The following is a 26,881-nucleotide window of genomic DNA, read 5'->3' as shown; positions in this document are numbered from 1 at the left end:
AAACAATGGAACATTAAGTGAGTGAATTTAGTTTTACGCCGCACTCAGCAATATTCCAGCTATTTGGCGGCGGTCTGTTACCTCTTACGACAAGCATAGCCGCCTTTTATGGTAAAACAATGGAATAACTTGTATACAACCAGTGAAGGAGTGCAACAGATCAGTTGTTCATCCATATAGCCCACCCGTACGACATCCAGCATATGAGGTTACATACTGACGTTAACTGAATAATCGACTTCCTCAGTGTGTACATGAAGAGTTGACAATCCCTGAGAGTATTTCTTTATTTCCTCACTAAAATCGCTAACGAGTAAAAAGCAGATATCTGAATGATAGAGATGAAAATGAATGAATGTTTCGAATAATATTTAGCGCCAGTCCCGTGCCTGTGATCTCTGTTACCCTTGGGTGTTGCTCACTGATCTGTCAGAAACATGTGAGAAGCGACTGTATTGTGTGAGTTCTTTATCATGTGACTACATAAGTCATGTGATCATGTGACTTGAGCAATATGGCGGCACACAGGGAAGCCATGGCGTTTGTGGCAACTTGTTTGCTTGTCCTTATTGCTACCGCCAGTGGTAAAAGGACGGTAAGATATTTTCGTATTACCATGACTGCAGCATTTCACTATAGCGTGAATGTTTGCTAACAAGTGAGAGTCTATTCTTTTGGTGGGAGAAATTGCCCCGAGGCCAGGATCTGTCATTGTGAATTGTTGTCATTCACTATCAGCTGATCGTGTACACTTTGAACTATTCGTAGTCGTATAGTATATCTGAGTGCCCTTACTCCATCGCCATCTTTTAACACCAGTTAAATACATTCTTGTAAGTGTAGACTGTTGTCCAAACAAAGTTCTGATGAATTGTGTACAGATACCTACATACAATGATACATAGACAGTATCATGATTTCTATCCTTTTAGTGAAATATCTTTTCTTTAACAGGCATAAACACTGAAGCGACCTGGTGAATCCATGTTGTCCACTGGTTGTCTAGTGGACTACATGGTAACAGTTTTAGGTTGGGGGTGCTGTACAGTAGTGTACATTGCAGTAGTTCATGATAGTTTGAGTGACCATGGTGACAATGGACCAGCACCAAAACAGACTAGACAACAGTTTAAAACAGAACAGTTTAAGTCAAAGAATACCACTACCAGAGAAATATCAGATTGAAAAGATCTGAAAAGATCTGAAAAGATGGTCATTAATAGGACATAACTATCAGATTCCGCCCTGTAGACAAAAGGGCTATCTGCAAGTATGGCAGTCTGGCAGCCACATGTTCTGTGTCTTTTCAGTGAAAAAGATCTGAATATGTTGATATTGTAATGATCTTAATGCATGTTACTATTATTATTCTTAACTTACATGTATAGTCACATGACTGAAAACAAAGAACCTCATTCTGGAATTGCACCCATCTGCACAATACTAGCTTGAGTCTATCTGCAGTTTTATGGTGTTGTCTATCAGCTTCATGTCTTGTAATAAACATTGCAGATATTTCACTTGTTCCTTTTGACCTCAATTTTATGCAGGTGCAACTGAATTATGCCATTATTTTATTTTGAATGCAATCACGTACCTTCCAATACATATGTAATATGTTTTGCCACCAGTTGACTTTGAATAAGGATTCAAGATCAAAGACAACAACCAACTTTAGACAACAGTACTTTAGTGGGGGCAGCTTTTTTTTATGTTTTCCCACTCTTGCACTGTTGTACTTTTCATATGAAATTTAAAACCATGTTATATTATTTTATTGCTTACACAAACTATTAAATGACTGAATGCGGTTTATGCATGGTAAGTCTAAAACTGTTGCTTGCACTTAATGCTAAAACCATGACAAAGTGACAGGAGAGGTCCTTCTAAATTTTCCACTGTGTGAGCAGCCTATGTTCCTTGACCATCCCTGTTTATTTCCATTGTTGTTTGGGTGGCCTTGAGGTTGTTTGATGGTTTTGGGGGTTGTCTGATGGTTTTTGAGGCTAAAGTAAAACTGTCACTTTTGACTTTCCACTCACGTACGAGTGTGTCAGTTTGTGCTGTTTTATAGAGCACCCATCAATTTTCCAGGTAGAGGACAGCAGCCTGTAAATTGTCGAGTCTTCAACAGTCACTCCACTGATTGATATTAGAGCACCAATGCCTTTAGAAAAGTCATCATGTCTGATCAAGAAATGTATTAAGTCTCCCCTTAATATCAGTTCAGACAGGGTCCACTCTAAATGGTTAGATAAAAACAGCAGTATAAATTAAAATACACCCTGAGGCAGTTGAGGCAGCTCAACTTGCTCATTGTCTCGTAATTCAGTGAAAGTTTTTTTAAAGAATGTAGTCATTGTCTAATACCCTTTGACACAACCTTTTGTTCAAGATGCTTCATGGTAAAGTGTGTCACACTATGTAAAGAATACTAGAACTCTCACCTCCCTGAAGTATGGTATGACTAGATCTTTGAGGAACATGTGTACTGAATATGATGTTGGAAAGGGTATACAGTTGATGGTTGAGTGTCCTCTCAAAGTCAGTACACCAATTCAGACAGGTTCCACACTAAATGATTAAGCTAGAACACTGCATTATAACCTACAATAGATTGTCTTGAAAGGATGTAGACACTTGGCTAATGATTTTGCTTTCTGTTGCAGGTTACCACTAAAATTAACTACAAATGTGACATCCCAGAATGCCAGACTGGTTACAATGGCAGTTTTGCCAACCTTGTGTATGTCCGAGCACAAGAAGAAAGTGATGTCCTGCATTATGCTATCAGCACTATACACATTCCAACAATTCTTGTGATTCACACAAGAGGAGATGCTAATAGCCAACTGAGTGTTAACTGGGAAAAACTAATGAATGAAGAGGAATTTAATAATGACTCTATTTCAGTCAGTGATTCAAGTAAAGTTGTCTACAGCTATGCTTTAGTTTTCACAAAGGTATGATCATCTAAAGAAACAAATAATTTATCAGTTTCTAGTTCAGAGTTGTCTACCTTTACTGTCAGGACTATCACGAATATCACAATATGTTCAAGAATTTTTTTATCTGAGTCCCATCTGGGATTCAAACCCACTCTACCAGAGTGTGGCACCTCTTCATCATATGATCATCAGCAAGACGAACCAACTACACCACTGAAGATTTTAGAAAAGTGGAAATCAGTTGGATTTATTTTCAGATTTTAATTCTGTTACTTGATTTATTAGGCCTACAGTCGTCATGGTAGTATGATCAAAAAGTTTATCCAACAGCACTCAAGGTACCAAAACATTTAACAATAGGTATCACAAGATGTTCAGAGAACTGGCAAAGTATCATTTAGAATTCCTTTTCTATAGCTATGTGGTTTAACAGTATGAATTTAACACAAGGTTAACTCAGTCTGGGTACGGTTTTTATCAATGAAAATGATTGGTTCAAAAGACGTAACAAATCAGTTTTTCAATATAGCTGTCATGACAGTCATGTTCAGAAACCTGTTTTAGACCTTTGCCATGTTCATTCAAAATGTAACAAAACGTAACGTGTTGAGGTTGTAGTGGTGTTGAATTCATGCTCTTAACCTCATTTAAAATGTATGTATGGCTCTGTGAAATATTGGCATCTGAAATCACCAGAGTGAGGGCAAAAGTTTTGATTTTTTATGCCATATTCATTGACTGTGCTGTTTTTTTGTCCTCAGTAAGAACATATTTGAATTCTGAACGTGACAGCAGTGATGGACAGTTAGTTGAATGTCAGTTTTGGCGTTTTAAATCTTTGACTACATATTTAGATGACCTACTCATTATTTATGTGACAAACATGCTTATTGTAAATTCATGTTTGGTGCCTAATTTCCACAGTTGCATGAGTACAACGACACATCCGATGCTGCAAGTCTCAGCTCCTACCCAGTGTGGAACAGTACAAAGCGGGTTGTAAGAGACTTCAATGAGTTCGAATGGATGGAAGCTTCAGCAGTCAAAGGAGAAGAAAATTCTTTTGTTTTTAATTCAACAATGTGGACCAACTCAACCGTTAACATGTTGGGTCAAGATGCTCCTCGCAACTACACTCCATCGCTTTCTTTTACTGTGAGTACTAGGTCTGTTGGCTATTACAAGCATGTTTTCAGCCAGGTGATGGCGTTTATTTTCTTTAACTGGTTTATATTGGTATCATTCATACACTATTCTCTCTCTCTCTCATCAGTATTAAAAACACACGTAAAAAAAGTCATCTAAATATGAACTTCAGTCATGTATTCACAACATAGTATTCACACTATTCAAAAGAGGAAACGCATAGGTAGTATTTTCCATGTGACTTATCGAATTTGAATCATTAGTGTCTTTGTAATCAGCGTATCTATGTTGAACACTGTCTGCAAACACTTTCGAGTTTGAATCCATTGTCATTGAGGACAACTCGCCAAAATGCATCAAAATATGTTTTCCTCAGTAAATGCAATAAATTGAGAATGGGAAGAAATTCATGGGTTGCCTTTTCCACGCACATTCCATGCATCATTTCCAACAAAAGTCAGGGGGTTTCAATGCTCTTGCGACAGTTGACAACCTTAAATTTATTGTTAAATTCTCACCTAGACTTACTGAGAGGCTCAGGGCAACAATGCGAATGGTCATTTGGAGGCTGGGGTATTTCAGTCAGTGACTGCAAGGCAACTGAATGAGTCACGGAGTACCATAGCAAGACTTTTGTTTGGCATCATTACCAGCAGCAAGAGTCAACACATAATCGCCCCAGGTCAGGTTGAACCCGTGTGACCACGCCTGCTCAAGACATGTTTATTTGGCTTTGACATTTGCGGAACAGGTTCACCACAGCATCCTCCACAGCATCGGTAGTGCCGGGACAATTTCTGATCAGACTGTGAGGAACTGCTTACGTGAGGCTGGTATTCCTTCCAGAAGATCTTTGCAAGGGCCTGTCCTTACACGTCAACATTGGCAACAAAGCAGACAGTGGTGTCGCCAACATCTCTCATGGCCATTGCAAAGGTGGAGAACTGTTATCTTCAGTGATGATGTCACATGCTGCGACGTCCTGACGGAAGAGCAAGTGTATATTGATGTAACGAACGTTACACTGCAAATTGTGTACAGGAAGTGTCATGGTTTGGACTAGAATCTCATACAGTGGCATGACAGATCTCATTCATGTCCAGGTTAATTTAACAGCACAACGTTACCGTGATGAAATCATCAGGCCTCATGCCCTTCCTTTCATGAACCAGTTTCATGAACAGTCGGAACGTCATTTTTCAGCAGACTGGGTTGCATACAGCAAGAATAACCAGTGATTTCCTTGCCCAGAACAATGTTCAAGTTCTTGATTGGCTCACACGATCGCCGGATCTTAACCCTACTGAACATTTGTGGGACGAATTGAATCGTGGTGTCCGACAACGTGACCCTCAGCCACAGACGTTACCTGTGCTGTTTGTGGCCTTGAGGGAAGAGTACCAACTCATTCCCAGACACTTCATTCGGAATCTGGTCCAGTCTATGGGGTGGTGATGCCAAGCAACCACTGATTCTAATGGTGGCCACACAATATACTGACTGCCCTGATCATAACCTTGGAACACTTGTCATTTTTGATGTACAGTTTCTTGCAGCAATGGACCGTTAATGTTCATTTAGGTTTTCTTCATGACTTCCATGTATTACTGAACCTTAATTGTATAAATTGATAACAATTTTCAGCTATCCATTTCATTTTTTGAGTGGTATAGTTATATAGACATATCCTATGATCCATTACAAGTATGTTGTCCCTATTGCTTTGATTTATATGTGGGTTGAGAAAGAGATCCTTCATACTTAAGTTTGAACATATTATCACAGTGTTAACACTTGATGCCAACTGACACTGAGGCATTCAGTCTGTCTGTTTTTAAACATTGTTTTGTTGTAGCATTTCATATTCCTTTCTATGTCGTAAAACAGTTATGCTATAGTGATATTCTTGCAGTATGTGTCATTAAGAAATATGGATTTATCAAATTAAGTTGTATATTTTAAGTACAATATTTTAAACTAGACTGATTCTAGACTTTTGTAAGATAATACATTGTATTGTTCATGGTTTTATTAATTAGTTTGGTAGCTTTGAAAAATATTCTATTTACACTAATATTTTGTGCATATGGCTATGATTTTTTAAATCCTTTCCTTTTTAGTTCCGGGTATATGCTGACCAGTCACGTGAAACACGTCTTCCTCATCTTCTGTACAATGAAAATGGGACTCAGTTTGACTTTACCCTTGACAACTTCACGCCGGCCTTTTCCATGTCCAGGTTTGCTTTGGAGCTGGCAGTAATCAGTGACAGCCACAAGGAAGAGATGTCTATTAAAGAGACCAAGTCTATTGATGATGAGTACACGCCGGGTATATTCAGAGTAAGTGAGGTTTCAGCATTATTCAGTTCCACAGTCATGTTGGGTAAAGTCTTTTGGAGCAGTGAAGGTTCTCAGAGTTTGTCTGCTGTTTTCACCTGCCGTGAAAATCTAAGATTCCACCTTATTTTGATTCCTGATTTCTCAGTTTCACCAAACTAGTCCATATCTACCACTTCTTTGGGAGTTATACCATGTCTGGTACTTAGCGGTAATTGTTAATTAGGAGACTGATAAGTAAGACAGATCTGCTGAATAGATTAGCTAGATGTATATTCCACACTGATATGGCATGTAATTAATAGCTACATTACTCCTATTTACTGTTACCTTAAAATGAAACCCCTCTTCTGTCTTTGTATTCTCAAAATTTTTAAACTTATCCTATCTCACGTTATGCATCTCTCCTCCTCTCTTTGACCCAGTGTGGAAACGTGTTGTCAGCAAAGTTGAATAAAATCTTCTTGGCCTCTCTCCACCCGACCTCTGCTCCCGCAATAGATGCCTGTCAATCATCCTGCACGCGCAGCCGACCATGTGACGTCCTCTACTTGTCATTCTCTTTCTTGTCGCACCACAGACTGGACGTGTTGTTTTTCGAGAGAATTGATAGCTTCATTTAGTGATTGACAATGGGTGGTTCTAAGGAAGAATACTTCTAAAAACATGCGCGTTGTGGTGAATGTAACTGCAACTTTTCGTCGGCAGATGCACACGATTCTTGTGTTGATTGTATTGGCTTGTGTGAGAGGTCATCTTGATGAAGTTTGTGTATGGGATTAGATGACGATGAATTTGATCTGTACCGTCGGTTGAATAAGAGGAGGATGAGTTTCGTCACCATGATGCTTGGTAGTGCTTTCTCAACCACCAGTCGTTTGCCGCCTGATGCCAGTCGTTACGATTCCAGATCACTCGTCGATTCAGCAGATGGATCTGCATTCTTTTACTGCTTTGAATGTGCTTCGATCGCCTACACGAGATCGTGACATCTCAGAGCATTTGAGTGAGTTGGACAAAGGGAATCGTTTGAGAGCGTTATCCCATCCTCTGTGTGGTAGCGATTCGATTCACGGGGAAGCGTTTCAACAACAAGATGCGATGATTCACAATGCGACAGCGTTCACCGTACCTCTGGTTGATGAATCGACAACCTGTTCTGGGGCATCGTTTATTCACCAGCATGGTTCAGTGCTTCCTTGCGTCAGTCGTACTCCAGTGATTCCCCAACTGATTCATTCCAGTGCATCGGCGTGTTTCGATTCACTGAAGGCAAGTAGTACTTTGTTTACGGGTGTGCCGAGTAGAATCACCGCTTCGATTCCTTAGAGTGGTGTGGGTTCCGTACCGATTCACAGGGTAGTGACGCAACATGCTGGGTTGAGTGGAAGCGGTTTCGGCAGTGTAGGGTGTGGGAGTGCACCTCTTGTTTCTATATCAGTTCCACATGTGCTTACTGCATGGGCGAGGGCGCCTTTTGTTCCCTGTTCGACAGGGTATTCAGGTGTTACGGGAGCAACATATGGTGTACCACATTCGACTGCTGCGCTTAGCTTACCAGTTTCATGGGTTCCGAGATCGGAATCAGTTACGTCACAGCCCATGAATTTTGATGATTTTGTATTGCAAGTTGCTGCAGCGCTTCGGCGTCAGTATCCGGCGACTCCCGTCTCGTTGCCTGTAGCCACGTCACAGACTACATCGTCTCTTGAGTTGGCTAGACTTCAGCGATTGGCTTGTGTGGATTGCTGAAAAACTACAATTACAGCGTAGTATGTCTTCGGATGATACATTGTCTCCTTTTATCATGAAGTCTGGCAATTTGGGTTCGATTACGTTCCCTCCTAGGCCATTCATTTCTTCGTTGGCTACTTCGTGGGATGCAGCATTCACCAATTTGAGGGAGATTAAGGATGGTTTTACCTCGCCTCATTTCAACCGTCTGCAGCGCATGTCCATTGGTTCTCGTCGTTGATCACATCCCCAGTTGATGATGATATTTCAGACCTGCCAGACTGGGTTCTTCCGCCTCCAGTTGTACCCATCCAGCCTTCTCCCGTGGGAGGGAGATTGGGGATTTAAGCGGCGAATTGGACATTTTTAGAAGATCCATTCGTGATGTCCATTCTGACCAACGGGTATCACTTGCCAATTGTGGGGAAGCCTCCCTTGACCAGGTCACTGGTGCAAAGGTCTTACCCGACTCAACAGTTACAAGTGTTGCGAGTTACCATAGACACCGTACTGGAGAAGCAGGCAATAGTCCTTAGTCCTGCCGTGACAAATGATGTAAGAACCCCACTGTGAACCAGCAAAACAGAACAAAGACAAGTCTGAAACATTCATATATTGTATTATTAATAAGCAAAGAGAGCAAGGTATACAAAGTCACAAGTCAATTTCACAACACTGATTTCACATACAATACACATGAGGCAAAATCTAAGGCAATGGGTCACAAAGTATAATGTAGCAAACTCACCAAAGTCTTAGTGCGAGAGAGAAACAGTTATGCAGAATGTCACACTGTGAGCAGCCTGACAGCAGTTTCGGGCGTTGGCAGATATTGATGGTATAAACATCAGAGAATGTGTGTTACCCCCCTCAACACGGCAACTAGACTTTATATATATATTCAGTCAACACCTACGGTCTACTAGGAAGTTGAAGGGTGCTACGCTACGTTATTGCACCGGCGTCGGGAGTAAAGTTGTCTACTGTCCCTGAGCTCCTGTCTCTGTTGAGTTCATATAAATTGGTGGATCAATCACGGAAGTTTCAAGCCCCAGCTTGGGATTTGTCCGTTGTCTTGGCTCATCTTACATAAAATGAATATGAACCATTGGCTGGGAAAGATTTTGAGCATGTCACTTTCAAGACCTTCTTCCTTCTGGCCTTAGCTACAACCATGCGTATATCCGAGTTACATACCTTGGATGTTTTGCGGATACACTTTGAAAGGTCTCGACATGCTAGAGTGTTCCTAGGCGTAAGGTGCGATTTCCTTGCCAAGAACCAGTTACCAGGACAGTTGGATCGTACCTTCAGTATCCCTCCATTGTCATCTATCCTGGGTCCAGAAGACACTGAATATTTATCCTTGTGCCCAGTTCGCTCATTGAGGATATACTTAACCACCTCTAAGGACCACCGCAGACTACGCAAGAGGCTCTTCATCCCACTTTCGACAGCTTCCAAAGTAGAAGTATCGTGTACAACCTTGGCTTTCTGGTTGAGATCAATGATTCTGCGAGCGTATGCCTTTGTTAAGTTGCCACCACCTTCGTCTGCAAAGCCTCATGAGACACATGCGCTCGCTTCCACTATGGCGCTCCATAAGAACTGTTCACTGCAAGCCATTATGGAAGGTTGGTTTTGGAAGTCAGATACTGTGTTTGCCGCTCATTACCTGCGGGATGTATCAGTCACGGATGTTGAAGGCCTTCATCAATTCGGTCCATTGGTCCTGGCGCAGCAGGTGTCGTTGACCCATCCACATACATAAGCATCTCCGCGTTCTCAGCTTTGCTATGTACATAATAAATGATATCGTTGTTATCCATATCCTATGTCCTTTGTTCAAATGGGCTAGATCGTTCTCACCTAGGGAACTATCGCAAGGTGCACTGTCATACCCATGGCTGGATAGACTGTGCGGGCAGTCTTGTGCACGTGCAGAGATGATCAACACTCCACTTGCTGGCCTCTACTCTCAGAGCAAGCGTTGAATTCCGATTACCTAACGGTTTTTGAAGTGATCGCTCCAAGGTCCTTTCTCACCTTGGTAAGTAGGGAGATCGCTACCTAATGTTAAAGTAGTTGAGCATCTGGGCTACTCCTCCTTTCACCGCCGTCCAGCGTGTGTCTGTGGGGGTAGTTTTGATTTACGCGGGAGCGCCCACTCCCTGGAGTTTTTGTGCCGTGTAAGCCAAGGGGTTTCTGAAGCAACCCATCACAAGTACGGAGTAGCATATCGGGAGTTGGTGCTACTCTTGGCCTCCTTGTGGAATGCATCCTCGCCTGTACAGTGTGTCAATGGGTAATCTGCGGCCCTCCAGCCAACTGTTGGATAATGCATAACGTGAGATAGGATAAGTTTAAAAATTTGGAAATTTTAACTATAAATTGTATTTTTATGTCCTTATCCTATCTCACGGGATGGATGCCCACCCTTCCTTCCCCGCATCACAGATTACTTGGCGATTTGATTCAATTTAGCTGACAGTATGTTTCCACACTGGGTCGAAGAGAGGAACAGAGAGATGCATAACGTGAGATGGGATAAGTATATAAATATACAATGTATAGTTACAATTTCCTTTTTTTCTTTACATGTCTGCCTCCCTAATCCTGAGTAATGCGAAGTTGAAGTAATTGTACTATTTGTTGATGTGATGTGTCCTTTTTATGAATCATATCACACATATCTCACATGTCACATGTCTCACGTCACACACATCTTACACATCTCACACATGACTCACATGTCACATCACACACACGTCACACACATCACACATAGTATGCACACATCTCACACACGTCACACACGACACACATGACACACACATCTCACACACATTTCACACATACCTCACACATCTCACAGATCACACACTTTACACACATGTCACACACACATCATACATATTTGTGTAACTCATGAATGTATTGTTTTTGTTTAAAAAAACTTGTTATTTGACAGCAAAATCCAAACATATGTATTATTAAAAAATTTCAGGTTACCAATTTAGTGACCAGACCTAAAGACCCAGTTGATGGAGCATTTATTCAGTGGAAGCCTGTTAGTTACCAGGACTCTCCTCGATCTCGCTCAGTGGCCACCAGTGTCAAGAGCTATGAGCTGGGGGACACCAAGAATGTCACCTCTTTGCTCAAGACCAGCTTGGCCTATGCTTACTTTAGCGATGCCATGTTTACTGATTCCATGAATGCCATCACCACCAATATCTCGTTTGGATTGTCTAAGGATGGCAGTTACACCAAGACTAACTATACATCCTGGTAAGTGATATACAGGAGCCTCAAGCTATTAAGTCTTTGAATGGCATTTAGAAGCAGTACACATAATTCTTAAGGTATGTTATCTTCTTTATTACGAGGAACACAATGTTTTGGAGTAGAGTCTAACTCATCTTCATGTTCCTCATGATAAAGACAGCCATAATTTCCCACCTATTATTTGTCTGAATTTGTGATTTTCGCACATTCATGGATGACAGTCCTATTCAAGATAACTGGTATCAAACTTTTGAGATCAAATATATTCCACATATTTGGCTTGCTTAATTTATGATCTGTTACATTCCTGGATGTAACTTATATATTCAACTATATATGTGAGTTTATGGTTTTAGAGTGTCAGTAGAAAGTCTTGGGAGTGATAGTGTTTGTGATGCCATCAGTCACTGTATAATCCACAGGAATGGGAGAACATATATTTTGACAGGTCACATTAGCTATAGTATGCAGTAGTAGCCCATAGACACATTACAAACGACCATTGTATCATTGCTTTGGCTCACTTGTTACTTTTTGAGGCGTAAATCATATGGTAAGCAATATTTGACAGACACTAGTGCAGTTAACTGGACGTGTCACAGAACAGGAATAACTGATTGTTCCTGTACAAATGAGACCTGTGAAGGTCCTGGGCTAGAATAGGCCTCCAGCAACCCATGCTTGCCATAAAAGGTGGCTGTGCATGTCATAAGAGGCGACTCACAGGATCGGGTGGTCAGACTTGCTGACTTGGTTGACACATGTCATCGGTTCCCAATTGCGCAGATCGATGCTCATGTTATTGATGACTGGATTGTCTGGTCCAGACTCGATTATTTACAGGCCGCCGCCATGTAGCAGGAATATTGTTGAGAGCGGCGTAAAACTAAACTCAATCACTCGCTCCTGTACAAATGAACATTAATTAGACGTCAAGAATATTGAATGTTGTGACCAACACATGTGATCTTACCCTAGCATGCTGGAATTCACCTTTAAAGCATGTGCTTCACACAATCTCAAAAGCTATGGAAGGTCACTTGCTGTGAAGGCAGCAAGCACTTGGATTCATAAATTTCATGTGCGATGCATAAATTTCAGGTGTTTTACTACTGAACTGATTTGATAGACAATAGCACTAAAATGTAACTTTTTGAGATGGTAAAGCATAGAATTTCTGAAAATATGCAATGTCAGGTTGTTGTCATGTATATTTGAATGCTTTATGGATAAGGACAAACTTTATGGATGAAGAACTTCTTTAGTTGGATCATGCGATGTTTTGATGCAGATTCTTGTATCATAGTCAAGCAAGTATTACAACAACGCAAGGATCTCTTGGATGTACCTGTGGTACTGATGGACCTGTTGTACAGATATTGCTGTTGTATGAATGTAATTGTGGTCCTGATCAACCTGTTTTGCTGATCTACCAGTTGTAATATTCATCTTGTTCTGTCTCCAGGACAGCCTCAGTAGGCTATGGCAACCCACCCATGGACAAAGTGTCCCTGCTGGTCATTGGGGTCATCTCAGCTGGACTTGGCATCCCAGTCATCATAATCATTTTTGGTGGCCTCTTTGTGTGCATTAGAAAACAGCGCAACAAGAACTATCGTCAGCTACAAGACGTCTCCTCCAGCTACCCTCAGGTTAATACTTAAATTCTCTGCCACCAGCACCAAGCACGAGTCAACCCTGTTCACCACTACACTGGACATATCCTAGACTATTGTACCATTGGCCATGGTGATTCACTGTATTGTATGACAGTTTGTCAGCCTGTGTGGCAGGAGTGGCAGTGATAGGAGAGACAGTGTTGAAGGAGGCAGTGGTAGGGAGGCAGTGTTGGGGGTGTCAGTTTTGGGGGTGGCAGTGTTGAGGGAGGCAGTGTTGAAGTAGTCAGTGGTAGGGGTGGCAGTGTTGGGGGTGGCAATTTATGGGGTGGCAGTGCTGAGGGAGGCAGTGTTGAAGGAGTCAGTGGAAGGGGTGGCAGTGTTGGGGGAGGCAGTGTTGAAGGAGGCAGTGGTAGGGGTGTAACAGTATCTTGTGAATGAAATCTTAAGGACATGCAATCTGTCATTTAAGGAAGAAATAATGAAAAATGTATATTGCATAAAATACATTTTCACCTTGCCTGCCATTGACACGTGATATCTTAAATAAGTCCCTAATTGTTCATACTGATAGAAAAACATATTTTTCTAGTTATACTGTTCACATTTGTACATTTTATATGTTTATTGATTGATAGATGTTGATGTATGGTAAGTTATGATTCAGGTATATGGGCATATATCTTCAGTATCATTTTAAGTGAGTTTGGGTACTGTTATCTGCCATTTTTTGTAGTGTGATACAAAAGTGAATCAATCATGTTTATGCAGCAAAATTGTGGCATTGCCGAGTTTGTGCTAGAAAGTGTAATGAAGGATTATGTTATTTAGCACACATTGGCAGCATTGCATGCATGCTAGGATTAAAAGACTGTGAAAGTGGTCCAATTTTGCCTTAAAATCTTTATTTGTCTTCATTGATGATTTACTTTGAATTTGAACTAATTTTTATTATTGTTTTACTGTATTTGCTAGTGCATTAAGTCAAAGACCACATTTTGTTCATTTCATGATCTAAGAGAGAAAGTTGATATTAATATCACATCTCCAGTTTTGGCTTAGAGAGCACTCTTTGGAATTAATCATGTTGATGTCACTTAATGCTCACTTGCTCCATTCAAACTCAGGACATTTCATGTCCATGATTAAATGTAATCAAATATATGAGAGGTTTTATTTCCCAGTAGCTTATATTTCATGCATTGGTAATTATTAGGGAATTAGGGGAATATGCTGTTTCAGTGTTTCTACTTGTAAAGCTGCAGGCAATAATGTTTTCTCCTGGGTATTTGACAATATATATATATATAAGTTTTCAGTGTCTTACCCCCTAGTTATATGCTACTGTTATTGCCCTTCATTTAATACATCAACTGGAATGCCCTTTTCACTGGAGTTACCTCCCTTGAAGTACTATCTTTGTAATACACATTGGGGACTTTCTGTCTGAGGCTGAAGTCCTTCACCGTATGAAATATCTGAGGTAATAACATGCTCCATGACTCTGTTTATACCTCAAAGTCATCATATTTAGACTGTATCTATGGTTGAAATTATTTGTACACATGCTTTCATTGGTCATTTTCATGCACAAAAATGTTGCATAAATGTTTTTTTATTTCATTGATACTTGTAAAAAGGGTTTCTTAATTTGCAGTCTATGCCTTGAGAATGTTTTTATTCTTCCTGAACAAAATAGTGTTATTATGCATATTCTAGGATTAACTTGTTTTGTAAATATTAGTCCCAGTCCTATGAAGTGTAGATCATAATTATGGGGATGTTAAATTTGTAGAGTTGGTATTTGTGTGTTTTCAGTCAATTAAGACAGCATCGGAGATAAATCATGATAAGCTAGTGTGTGTGACAGCTTTATAGTGTAAACTATGTTCAAGTATCGAGTGTATAGTGAAAATGGATGATGGGTATCCTGCTTACTCCAGTGATGCTTATGCTGTTGACCATTGGTTCTGGGATAATATTTTACCTCATGTTTTCATACCTACATGGCTGTAATATTGATGAAGTCCATTCAGTCATCACAAAGACATGCCTCCATAAAAAGCAGATAGGACATTGCACCTTCAAGGTCAGCTTTGTCAAAGTGCTGGGACATTTTTTCTGAGAATATGCACATCATAGTAAGAAGTCCTCAAACTTTCGTCTGGGCAAGATATTTGGCATAGAAGTCAAAGCATTTGCTTGACAAACAGAAGATCCTTTCTGCTGGATGATAGTTATGGAATATTGCTACAAATGGCTTAAAACCATACACACATTCCAAGTGTCTCACACATAATTAAGTCTGTAATATCGTAGACTGTGGCCATCTGGTCTCAGGCCTGCTTCCTGCAGTGCTGCATCAGGAGTTCTAGTAAAGATGTCACAGTAATGCCTGTGGGTTTTTCCATAAGGTGTAAACATCTGCAGTCTCTGTCACAGTGTTTCCTTTCCAGGTCAGGTGGCATTATGTGATAATGTGTCAGAAAGAAGTGCATCTCCGTATCTTTTAGCTGTACAAGGCAGGGAAGATTTCAGTTTGCACCTTGTTGTACGTGTCGCTATTTTTTTGTTCTGTATTAAGATATGTTTTGCTCCAGTTTCATATAAACATAGTTTCTCTGATAAAATAGCTTCTTGTATATATCCCAAAAGATGACAACTTTTATTGTTTGAAACACAATTTCAAAACCTTCTATTTCGTAAACGTTACAAACTCAAACTCCCAAAGACAAACATAAAGCTTTTGTTCTATAGTGTTTATGATATGAAAAAATATATTCTTTTACACTTCTCTAAAAGAACTTTATCAAAATGATTCAGTGTTTTTAAAGTATACAGGAGTTAAAATCTGAAATAAAAAAATCCTTCAAATACTCATTTTATACCCCTTTACCATGTAAATATAATGTACAGCTGTATAGTGTAATGCTTACATATTATTACCGGTTGTTCTGTATATAATAGTTTGTGCGTGAGTTAATAACCTTTTAGAAATGGTTTGATAGCAAATTGATCTCCATGATGTTGGAAATGTTTTACTCTTATATTTGATTTGTCAGTGCCCAAATAAAGTATTTTCCTTATTTTGTCTTTTGGTTATGGTGTCATTCAAGCACATTAGATGAGGACACTTGTCAAGGTTGGCTGCTCCTGGCATGTAACATGAAATGTGGATATTTCTCAATTTCTCAGACATACACAGAAGGATTACCACAACTGGTCCTGAAATACCAGTCCCTTACCAATACCAGTACCAGAGACCAGTGATCATTGGTATAAATGTTAGACCTTACCATGTTCCTTGGTTTGTTAGCATTGTCAATACCTGTGCTTACCATTCACAGAGGTATGAACATCATGGCCCACCTACAAGAACCTTATAGGTCATGACCTAATTAAGATGCTGTTCAGAGCAGTATGGCAAATTTCAAAGAGCATCATTGAGTCCCTACTGAGAAGTTTTGTAAGGGTTGCAATGTGAGTTGTTTTCTCAGGCTTGCAATAATGACAGGGCATAGGAGAGGCTGTTATTAGTTTAGGTGTATTATGCTTATTGTCAGATCACACCAATATTGTTCGTATTTGCAAAACGTTTTCACATTGGACTTCCGTGACTAACTGTGATGTCTTTTCATTCTCTAAAATAGTCTGGTAACAATGTGTGGAACCCATGCCAGGTGTCCCCCCGCCGTGATATTGATGGAATATTGCTAAAAGATCGTTAAGCAATATTCACTCCCTCACTCAAATATAGTCATAATGTTGAGATTATTTTGGGAGGGTCAGAACCAGATTGTCTTGTAAACCATGTTTACCACACTGTCCTTAAAGGTAACAATGAATGTGAAATAAGAATTAAGACAACAAAACTAATTCATGAAATCCAGTCAAAACGAACAGTTTCTGTATTTTAAACAAACGTTGTGTTAGTTGAATGTCTTTTTTGCAGGGCATCTGTGCACTTCAAATGAATCGCTTTTGTACCAGCATACATTTGACAAAAATATTGTTGAGGTAGATACTATATGAACACACTCTGGATCGGATAATCCTGACTGTACTTGTATGACGTCTTACGCTGTGCACTTCGTGATTGATCCAACTGTCTCTTGTCTGTAATCTCATCTGATGTAGATCCTCTTCTTATCAAACCCTAATTAGGCAATAAGTATCAACCTGCACGTTTTTCCATACCTTCACCTAAATTAGCTCCTGTAGCATATGGAAACACTCTTCACCTGCTCATACCCGGGATGATACTGATCAGATCCTCAGCAATTCATTCTTATCGACCAACGGGTCAGCCTCTGACTCGGCTGACATGTCATCATTTCCCAATTGCGTAGATATGCTCATTGTGCTGATCACAGAATTGTCTTGTCCAGACTTTTATTTACAGACCATCACCATACTGCTGCAATAATTGCTGGGTACATCCCTGATACTGGGATCTTGCCCATATTGCCTTTCAGATATTGCTTGCCAGGAGACATAACAGTTACAGATGATAATGTGCCCAGGCCATGCGTTGTTTAATGTGACGGTCATGTATTGCAAGGATACTGATGCCCTGGTTTGTAAATCATTGATCACCCTAAATGTCCTACCCAGATTTATATGACTGCACATACATTGTTGTATATCTCGGCACAGATAGCTGTTTATCAATGTTCCAAAAGCATTATGCTATGTATTGGGCTTAGCTTTAACAGAAACCGTGTTCAGCATAGATTACCAAATGAGTTATTGTTTCGAAAATGCGATGGCGTGCGCGATCCAGCAGGAGAACAACACTGTTTATGAGACCGAGATGTTAGAATACTTTGAATACACAGTCCGTTTTCAGTCTCTAGTATCAGCACAAGACGTATTAAACCGTAACCAACAAATGAAGGCATCGCTTACGAAACTCCATACCAAAATGGCTATCAGTATAATACCCCCCAAATCCCAACATTTGTAGGAGGATCTTATCTCGAAGATGCACGTGTTATTTCGTCGGTTCGACACGCCAATGGCATAGAGAAAGACATTTATGTATTCTTCAAAAACAATTGCTGGAGTTTTTCATGTATCCTCATTGCAACCTCACCTTCCGAACAACCGTGTCGATGGCACAAACAATGTAACAGGACACTGCCTAGACGACACAAGTCTCACACAGGAATTATCTGCATTTATATCTGGAATGGTCATTGCGAGCACTATTGGCATCAACAGTGTAGGTTGAAAAGGTTCTCTTTCTGTCTGCGGCATCTGACCTTTTAGACATAAACCTGGAACCAACAACAAGTAACCAGTGTGGCGTTTGTTGGAACAGTACTACTAGTTAAGGGTATTTCTCCTAACTACTGGAAGGATTGAGTCTGTATTAAGCTTGTTAGAACTGTGTGGTTGTGATAAACAAAACACGAAACAATGTACAACAACCCTCAGTTTGAAATCAACAATTACATATTCGAAGTATTGACCACTGGTTTTGCACTGCCGGTCCCTCCTCAACTGACTGGTCAAAGCTTTGTGGAAACATTTGACAAGATGTTGATAAGATCACAGACTGGCACACGTGACAAACACCAAACGAGGAAATGAACGAAAACTCATCTTTAAAGTTAGCAGATGCATGTTGAGTAGTGGCACTATCAGATGCATTTATAAAGCTGAGCTGAAATGAGTTTATGATGCTAAATTTCGATTTTTAGAAAGTGTTTGTCTAATCTGATTTGATATTTTAACTGATCGTTAACTACTTAAGTAGTCCAGTCTAAATATGCAAATTTAACAAAACACAATAACACAGATGATTTGCTTGAACCTGACAGTGTTTACATCAGTACCCTGACGTTCCCACTGGCAAATTCAGGGTTCATATCCACTCTCGTGTCCTCAGTAAACACCTTGTGCTGTCACTGTAATTTTGCCGTGTACTCTCTTATGAGTGTGAACATTGTGATTGGTCATGTTCTGTGTTAACAAATTGTGTCCACATATGTTTTTGTAGTTGCATAGAATTTCCATCTATTCTTCAGAATGGCGAGTCTACATAGATGCAGACATGCTAGTCATGAATACAACGTGAGATGCTGCGGATTTCAAGAACTGAAACTGAAACTAACCCAACTGCCAGTTGTCCACATTCCAAGGGTTCGAATCTGGTCTTTCAATTTATATATACAATACAGTTATTGTGTGTATATGTGCAATAAGTATTTAGTTTTGAAAAGTATACGTAGGTCTTATATATATCAGGTGTTATATGTATTTGTGCACATGTGCAATAATTCTTTACTCCCGGAAAAATATATAATGCAGGAACAATCGGCGTATAAAATAAGTCCCGTCCTACCGACCGAGACGAGCTAGATTTTTGATGGAGGTCTAAATTTACGGATAGCAAGCCCGATGTTCTGGTTAAAAAGTTTAGATAAAATGTTCCATACAACTGAGTAATTTTCTATTGATTGTCTGGTCTGGTTAATTCCTTTTGGGTCAGATAACATTCTGAAGTTACCTGCACGTGGTAACATTCTGAAGTTACCAGCCATGATGTCTGGCAGGGGTTTTGGCTTATTTCATACACTGGTATAATGTGTACTAGAATGTGTGTGCACGTGCACAAATTATTTTATAGTTTACTTTAATACATTATACATGAAGTCAGCGGGAAAGAGGTATTTTATGTAGAAGGTTCTTTTTTTCAGAATATCATATTAATATATTGACGTCCCTTAATTCATGTGTGATTTTGTGTGATTTGCAATATCAGTTTGGTCATTATGTTCGCAAAATTACCTTGCTCATTTCTTACACGATTTATTGTATAGCATGGCCTCCATATATGATATTGTCTAGGAGCTGTAGTGTATATACTTAGAATGAAAAAATTCTAATAACAAAGATAAATGTATAATATACCCAGGTGTACTGACTACTGGAAATAATCTAGGATGAATTATCATATCACTCATTATCAAATGTCTATAGTTATTGTGGCATAGCCTGTTGCAATGTCATGTATACAGATAAGATACGTCTTACGATTCAACATATGTATGGATTATATCAGAGTGGTTTTCACATCCTTTTTATGTAACATCACTTGTGATTGCAAACTATTCTTTGTATTCTACACATTTATAAATAAACAGGGAAACATATGAAGCTCCTTATTTATGCGGTATACAAATATGTTCAGTCGCTTAGAGTCTGCAGGCGAGAATTACCTGGTGGATGCCAAATAACGTAAACTGTTGTGTTCACGCACATACACTCCCACATATAGTACTCTCAAGTGCCCCACGTCATATGCAATCCTGCAGTCATAGGAATGGTATTTTCCAGTTGGGCGAAAAATGACAACATATAAATGCCCTTAATCCCAACTACTTGTACGATATGTGTTTACATGTATATTTATTTCACAAAACATGACACAAGTTTATAGTTTTACATTTTTCATTCCTTCGGCATCAGTGCTCCCACGGTGCCCAGGGGTATTCGGCTGGTCAGTCCTTAGCTGCTTCTTCAGGCGCCTATGTCAGTTTTCTGCCTCTTTGTAAACAGTCTTAGTGGGTGGTAGTGCGGCTCCAAAGTTGATATGCTTTCCTCTTGCCTTCTAGGAAAGTTCAATCTTCTGAAAATGTTCAGTGAATCTAAAGATTGTTTGGTGCCAGTGCTCGATAGACTTGATGAGGCACAAATAAAATCTTATAACGTTGTTCGATCCAACAGCCAAGCAGCGATTTCACAGTCTTACTGGAAAACTGGCTCATTGTCCACTCATGTACAAACGATGCTATCGTTTATGTTATCACCCGTGGAACATCCATACTAGAGTTCATGCCATCTTGAAATCTTGGAATGGGAGGACGATGAGTAGGCTGCCTTCATCTACTATACTTCATAGTGTCACAATGACATAACCTGTAGATCTTTACACATCATATATTATGAATGCAAACTCACGGGAACTGAGGAAAAGAAGAAATGAAGTGCAGTATTCTTATAACACACGCAAATCAAACCAGGTATTTCGATAAAGAAATAAGAATTGAAAGCGATATTGAATGAATCGGTTTCTCAATTACTGGATGAAAATTTATTTCTGGTCTGCATTCGCTGGTGCATGCGTGGTGACTGAAAACATGTGACCGTTAATTAGCTTGACCATCCATCCATCCATCATCAATTCAAACTTGGTTCAGGCGTGTCATCATATCTCTGAATGTTCTAGTCCAACCTATCATTAGGAGACAGACGTAATATATTTGAGCTGAATAAAACTCACCAAACGAATTGAATTTGATAATCCAGATGTGTATTAACACATAGAAAAGTAGGCTTCAAAATTCCAGATCTGTGCTCTGTCGTTTATATCGACATATTCTCCTTGTAATGCGACCTTCAATAAATGTTTTATTCACTAAAGAATCTTTTCATTTCCCTTATCGGCACCAATACCCATCTCATTTGGGGACAGTTGCAATCAACCTGGGCCTAGATCTGCGAAGCTGTCTTAGCGTTAAGATAGTCGTAAGTTAATGTTAACGTTAATGTATGGCACTTACGACAATCTTAGCGCTAAGAAAGTCGTAAGTTAATGTTAATGCATGGCACTTACGACAATCTTAGCGCTAAGAGAGCTTCGAAAATCTAGGCCCTGAACTGCAATTGGCCGAATTTATGACAGATGGAAATGTTTCCTGAACTTTAATAGTTTAAGGACATGGCATTGTACGAACCTGCTGAATTGGATCAGACATTGTCACATGCCCTTTCCCGTTCGGCATCACCTTTAGCAGTATGTCACGGAATGTACAGAGTTGGGGCGATTGGTACTCGATATCCATCACGCAACCGAGCAAGCCTTGTTAGAGGCAACGAATGTTGATTTTCTCACCCAGTAAAACCATACTGCGAGCACGTTTGTTTTAGAATCCACAAGTTTTCGATTTTAATCCCTTTCTCTTAGCCTTGGGAAGTGTGTCACTTATGTGTGGGTTTCACCTGAGCTGTTGCTCGTGGGTTAAAGTGTGTGCTTGATGGGCATTTTTAACATGTTTAAACTTCAATGCAACTAATTCCATATTCGTTGATTTTGCGTGAAATGAAACATTGTAAAACAAGCGAAAAACAAGGATTTTGAAACACACCAGCACCATCAACAACAGCCCACTGCAGGTGGAGTGAGTGAGTTTAGTGCACTTGGGAGACAGACTTTCCAAAGTTCCTTTTACCTTTGAGTATACGTCATCTCACCACGATTAACTTTTCATATGCATATCAAGGTTTAGGAGGTTCCCATACTTTTGTTTGAAGTATAGATATTGCAAGATCAAGATAGTTGACGTTTGTAATTTAGCATTCACGTATATGCTGGCTTTGTGTGTCGCCATAACGTCAGAATGTGTGTTCAGAATGCCAACGCTACCTTTGTCTGGTGATGGTTGCCAGCAGTAGACACATATGATTGCCTGGGGAGGGTTAATATGAGATTTGGTCAGACTGGGCACACAGAACTGTTTATGTGAGATATCATTCTTTGATCATAACATAAGATCTAGCAGTGTTCTCCATCATGACAACTGGATGAATAACCTCCTGTAGTGTTTAGTATCACTTCATACGTAATACGCTACATGGAATTAAAATGGCTTCCCACCCACGTTGAGTAAAGATTAGAAATGGGCAGCTATTTTTGAAAAATTTAAATTGACCAGGTTTTGCTGACAGTGGTGGTATCGTCAAACGTAGCTCATGTTATCAATCATTTGTATCTGGTCGCCATTCTCCCACCCACCACCCTTCTCTCTCTCTTGTCTGTCTCTGTTTCTCTCTCACACTCACATAAATTTATATCACCTATTGGATTCACACTATCATACAGGACGATGTATATTTTTTACAATCCAGACAGTAAAATACACGCTTGTCTCAGATATGTCTACATAATCATGACCCATTATGTGCAATATTCTTCTCGGAACGTTTTCTTCCAACTTTAATCCAGACAAAAATATACCTTATACCTAATTATAAAGTGTAACGATATATGTCTAAAGTGAACTACTTCTTATATATTTTTTGTCACCAAATAGGTTGTGTTTTGTACAAATGTGACGGTAATCACCTGAATTATTTGGTAATATTACATCCTTCTAATCATATATGTCGAGTAAAGAGATGATGTTTGTGAATATTGTGGAATCGTCATTATTTTGGTGTTTGGTAATCTAGGATTTTCCCTCACCTTGAGCTGTGATAAAGACCTAGTGTGCTTTGTATGATTCTACTAAATACACAGGAGACGTCGTTCTTTCAATAGAAGTGATGTTTGTGTTACTTTACAAAATATCACACAGCGGAGGAGATTTAATTGAAAGGTTGTATATATTTGGTGTCATTGGGCGTTACACGGTTGCACATTGCCATTACAGATATATATATATTGTAGTTGCTCCCTCATAATTGCTTTAAATTATATTTCCTGTATTTTTATTGTTGTCGAATGCAGATTATATCTTTTATATGGCTATATGTCATTTGTTTCGCCTCTGAACTTCTTACAACGTGTAGAATATAATGCTGTCTTCTAAGATCGATAAAACAGTCTGGGCACAGTACGTATGGACGGTGGAGACATGATATGCTGTCCTCATAAAGTAAGGGATCATGAACTTTAGTGTTATAGTTGGTCGTCAGAAGAAAGATCAGAAGAAAGATCAGCTTTGAGAGAATTGCTGAATAGATGGAACGGCAGTATCCCAACTCACCTGAAACATGGCTCGTGGACCATGGAGTTCATCCGTGCACGCGTGAAAGTGGCCATAGTGAAATTTTGAAATTTGGAGGAGAGGTTGTGAAACATGCAAGTCCTCTCTGCAAAATTCGGACGACTTTTTTTTAGCGGAAATATACATTTCGGGCCACGCAAGGAACTCTATTTGATAACACAAATCCTGCATCTTTTAACCAGGAACCAGGCATGAAGAAATCGAGCCAAAGAAATCAATGTTCACTTGCGCCAACTCTTCCAAGTTCACATTACCACCCAAACGATCAGAAACAGTATTCGTGGCGACCACATGTTGTACTAGCCTCAACATATCGGCATGTTCTAACCAAACGTCATAGGGAATTGCCAAAGATCTTGTGTATTGTGTTGTTCATATGAGTCCGGAATCTTCTGGGCTTTCCAAACGATAATGAACAACATGTTAATAATGATCATTGCCACCAGTCCTGTGTTACATCAAGCCACACTGACGATATTGACAACTAAACATAACTAAAACATTGCTCCTGCACCATGGAGTTCCTCCGTGCACGCGGAGAAGTGGCCATAGTTGATTTTGAAATTTTGAAATTTGAAGGAGAGGTTGTGAAACATGAAGGGCATCTCTGCAAAATGAGGACTTTTAGGAGAAATTGAACGTTCGGCCCACATAAGGAACTCTATCTGATAACACAAATCCCGGATCTTTTAACCAGGAACCAGACATGGAGAAATCGAGCCAGTGAAATCGATGTTCACTTGCGCCAAGGCGTCGAAGTTCAGGTTACTAACCAAATGAGCAGAAACAGTATTCTTGGCGACCACATTTTGTACCAGCCTCAACATATCAAGATATTCTAGCCAAACGTAACATTTGGGGAACTGTCAAAGATGTTGTGTACTTGTGTGTTGTTTTCATATCAGTCCTGAATCTTAATGTTAATAATGATCATTGTCATGTGTATTGCATCAAACTACATTCACAATATTGATAATTAAACTCTGGAGATCAAAGTGGTATCCTTAATGTCTCTCACACCTTTAGATAGAAGATTCTTTCATATTCCGCGCTTCAGAAAAGTGCACTCTATACAACGAACATTTTAGGATTAATACAAAGAGTAGTGAGTGAGTTTAGTTTTACGCCGCACTCATCAAATACCAAGAGTAATGTATATTAGCGTTGAAAGGAAAATGAAAGAACACAAGAGGGGACTCAACATTTACACACCTAGAAAACCCATATAAAACATTTCTGGAACTGATCAGTCAACGATGCAATGACACAAATGACAGAGGAACAGTATCATTGTACAGTCCTTCCTTCAAGCGTAATGAGCACACGCAGCAGTGATATTTCAGCCCGTTTACCATCAACTAACAGTCATCACACTTCAAAACATATCTCAGAAATCAAGCTGACCACAATGGTATCGTTCACTGAATAAGTACTTTTAAGGGCATGTTACCGGCGCCTCTTTGGCACCCTTCACTCCATGACACAAAACCACTGTATGATGTGATATCCTTTCTGGTCCAACAGCAAAAACTAACATATACTTCATAGAAAGTAAAATTCACACTTTATTGCTAGAAATCGTTTGAAATGATACATTCCAGGGTTTTATTCGCTGTAACTCCATGAGAGATCTTTGAATCATCAGATTACAATAACGATGAATTTGCGGGGTGTTTTTGTAATCATATATTGAATCCTCACTTTTGTATACAAATATTCTGAGGGTATAAAGGTGCAAGATATATGGTAGTCCACACACAACATTTTAATTCAAGTGATTACAATAGTTTATAAATATAGTGTGATGGATGTAATTTTCGAACGATGGTTTCACATGATTGCTCTTAAATAAAAGAAAATGATTTTTCTGTGCCGTGAAACAATAATGGTCTTCAAAACACAATAAAATATGAGGGAAACATCTGGTGAGGGAACGTAGAGCGTGTGCGTGTGTGTGTGTGTGCGTGTGCGTGTGCGTGTGTGTGTGTGTGTGTGTGTGTGTGTGTGTGTGTGTGTGTGAGTGAGTGAATTTCACAAGAACCTTCACAAACAAAGAACATAGTGAAATCAACAATACGACAAACAAATTTATCCATTTACGATAAAGTGAATATTTAAGCAAATCACGATGCCTATGCAAAATCAATTTCACACAACACAAACCGTTATTCATAAACAATGACAAAAACGAAACTCGAAAACAACAAAGATATCGCGACGCACAATTAATTTGACAAGTGAGTTGATACTTTGTGCCATAGTAGGAAGCTACACTTGATGACCTTACAAGGCTTACAGATGACTACTCACCTTATAGATGACTACTCACCTTATATATGACTACTCATCTTCACGATCAACTGGAAGCATTCGTTATCTCTGAAGCGTTTTTACTTCCCTGTTTGTGGACGAGCTCACGTTGTGTGACATTAACAGTGGTTATATGGTTATTAAGTCTTTGAAGGGCATTTAGAAGTGAAATACATAAGAATGAAGGAGTAAGCATGAACTCCGAAACGTTGTGTTCACAAAATAAAGATGTTGATATCCATAAAAATCTTCATTCTTATATGGTTATTGTTGACGAATTGGACACAAACAACTGGATTAAAGCCCTTGAAAACATGGTGGTGTTTGAAAACGTTTTTTTTCTGTATTGTTATTAATTAAATGTGTAGTTGCATGACCTTGTGGTTAAAGTATTTGCCCATAACACAGACGTTCCGGGTTCGATTTCAAATAGAAGTTTAATGCAGGAAGCCCACTCCTGTTAAATTATTATAAGAACGAAAGGAATCGTAGCCACTGCATGAACACAATATATTAAGCTACATGTAGAAATGACAGAATTTGAATAGCTTGAACAGTGTATGGTATAATCCTCATCTCACATGCCTTACTTTCAATGTAGGTTTGGTTTCTAGTAGAATTACTTGAACAGTTTTAATGTTACGTGGTCCCCATCTAAATAGAACTCTCACTAGCAGTGAATCCTCCCACGATGTGGGACGAAA

The 26,881-nt window shown here is 39.5% G+C and overlaps 1 protein-coding gene across 1 annotated transcript; it reads left to right on the top strand.

Annotated features, from left to right (window-relative positions):
* The first annotated feature begins 500 nt into the window (after nt 1–500).
* LOC137277618 (glycosylated lysosomal membrane protein B-like) lies at nt 501–21,501 on the top strand. Its single transcript, XM_067809434.1, has 7 exons — nt 501–595; nt 2,670–2,963; nt 3,873–4,103; nt 6,215–6,436; nt 11,175–11,458; nt 12,921–13,107; nt 19,104–21,501. Exons 1-7 carry the CDS (start codon nt 515–517, stop codon nt 19,119–19,121), a joined length of 1,317 nt encoding a protein of 438 aa, XP_067665535.1. The 5' UTR covers nt 501–514; the 3' UTR covers nt 19,122–21,501.
* Nucleotides 21,502–26,881: the final 5,380 nt, after the last annotated feature.

Source organism: Haliotis asinina, chromosome 3, assembly GCF_037392515.1.
Source record: "Haliotis asinina isolate JCU_RB_2024 chromosome 3, JCU_Hal_asi_v2, whole genome shotgun sequence".
Classification (NCBI taxonomy): Eukaryota; Metazoa; Mollusca; class Gastropoda; order Lepetellida; family Haliotidae; genus Haliotis; species Haliotis asinina.
Note: the sequence above shows the minus strand (reverse complement) of the source record. Positions and strands in the feature narration are given on the sequence as shown.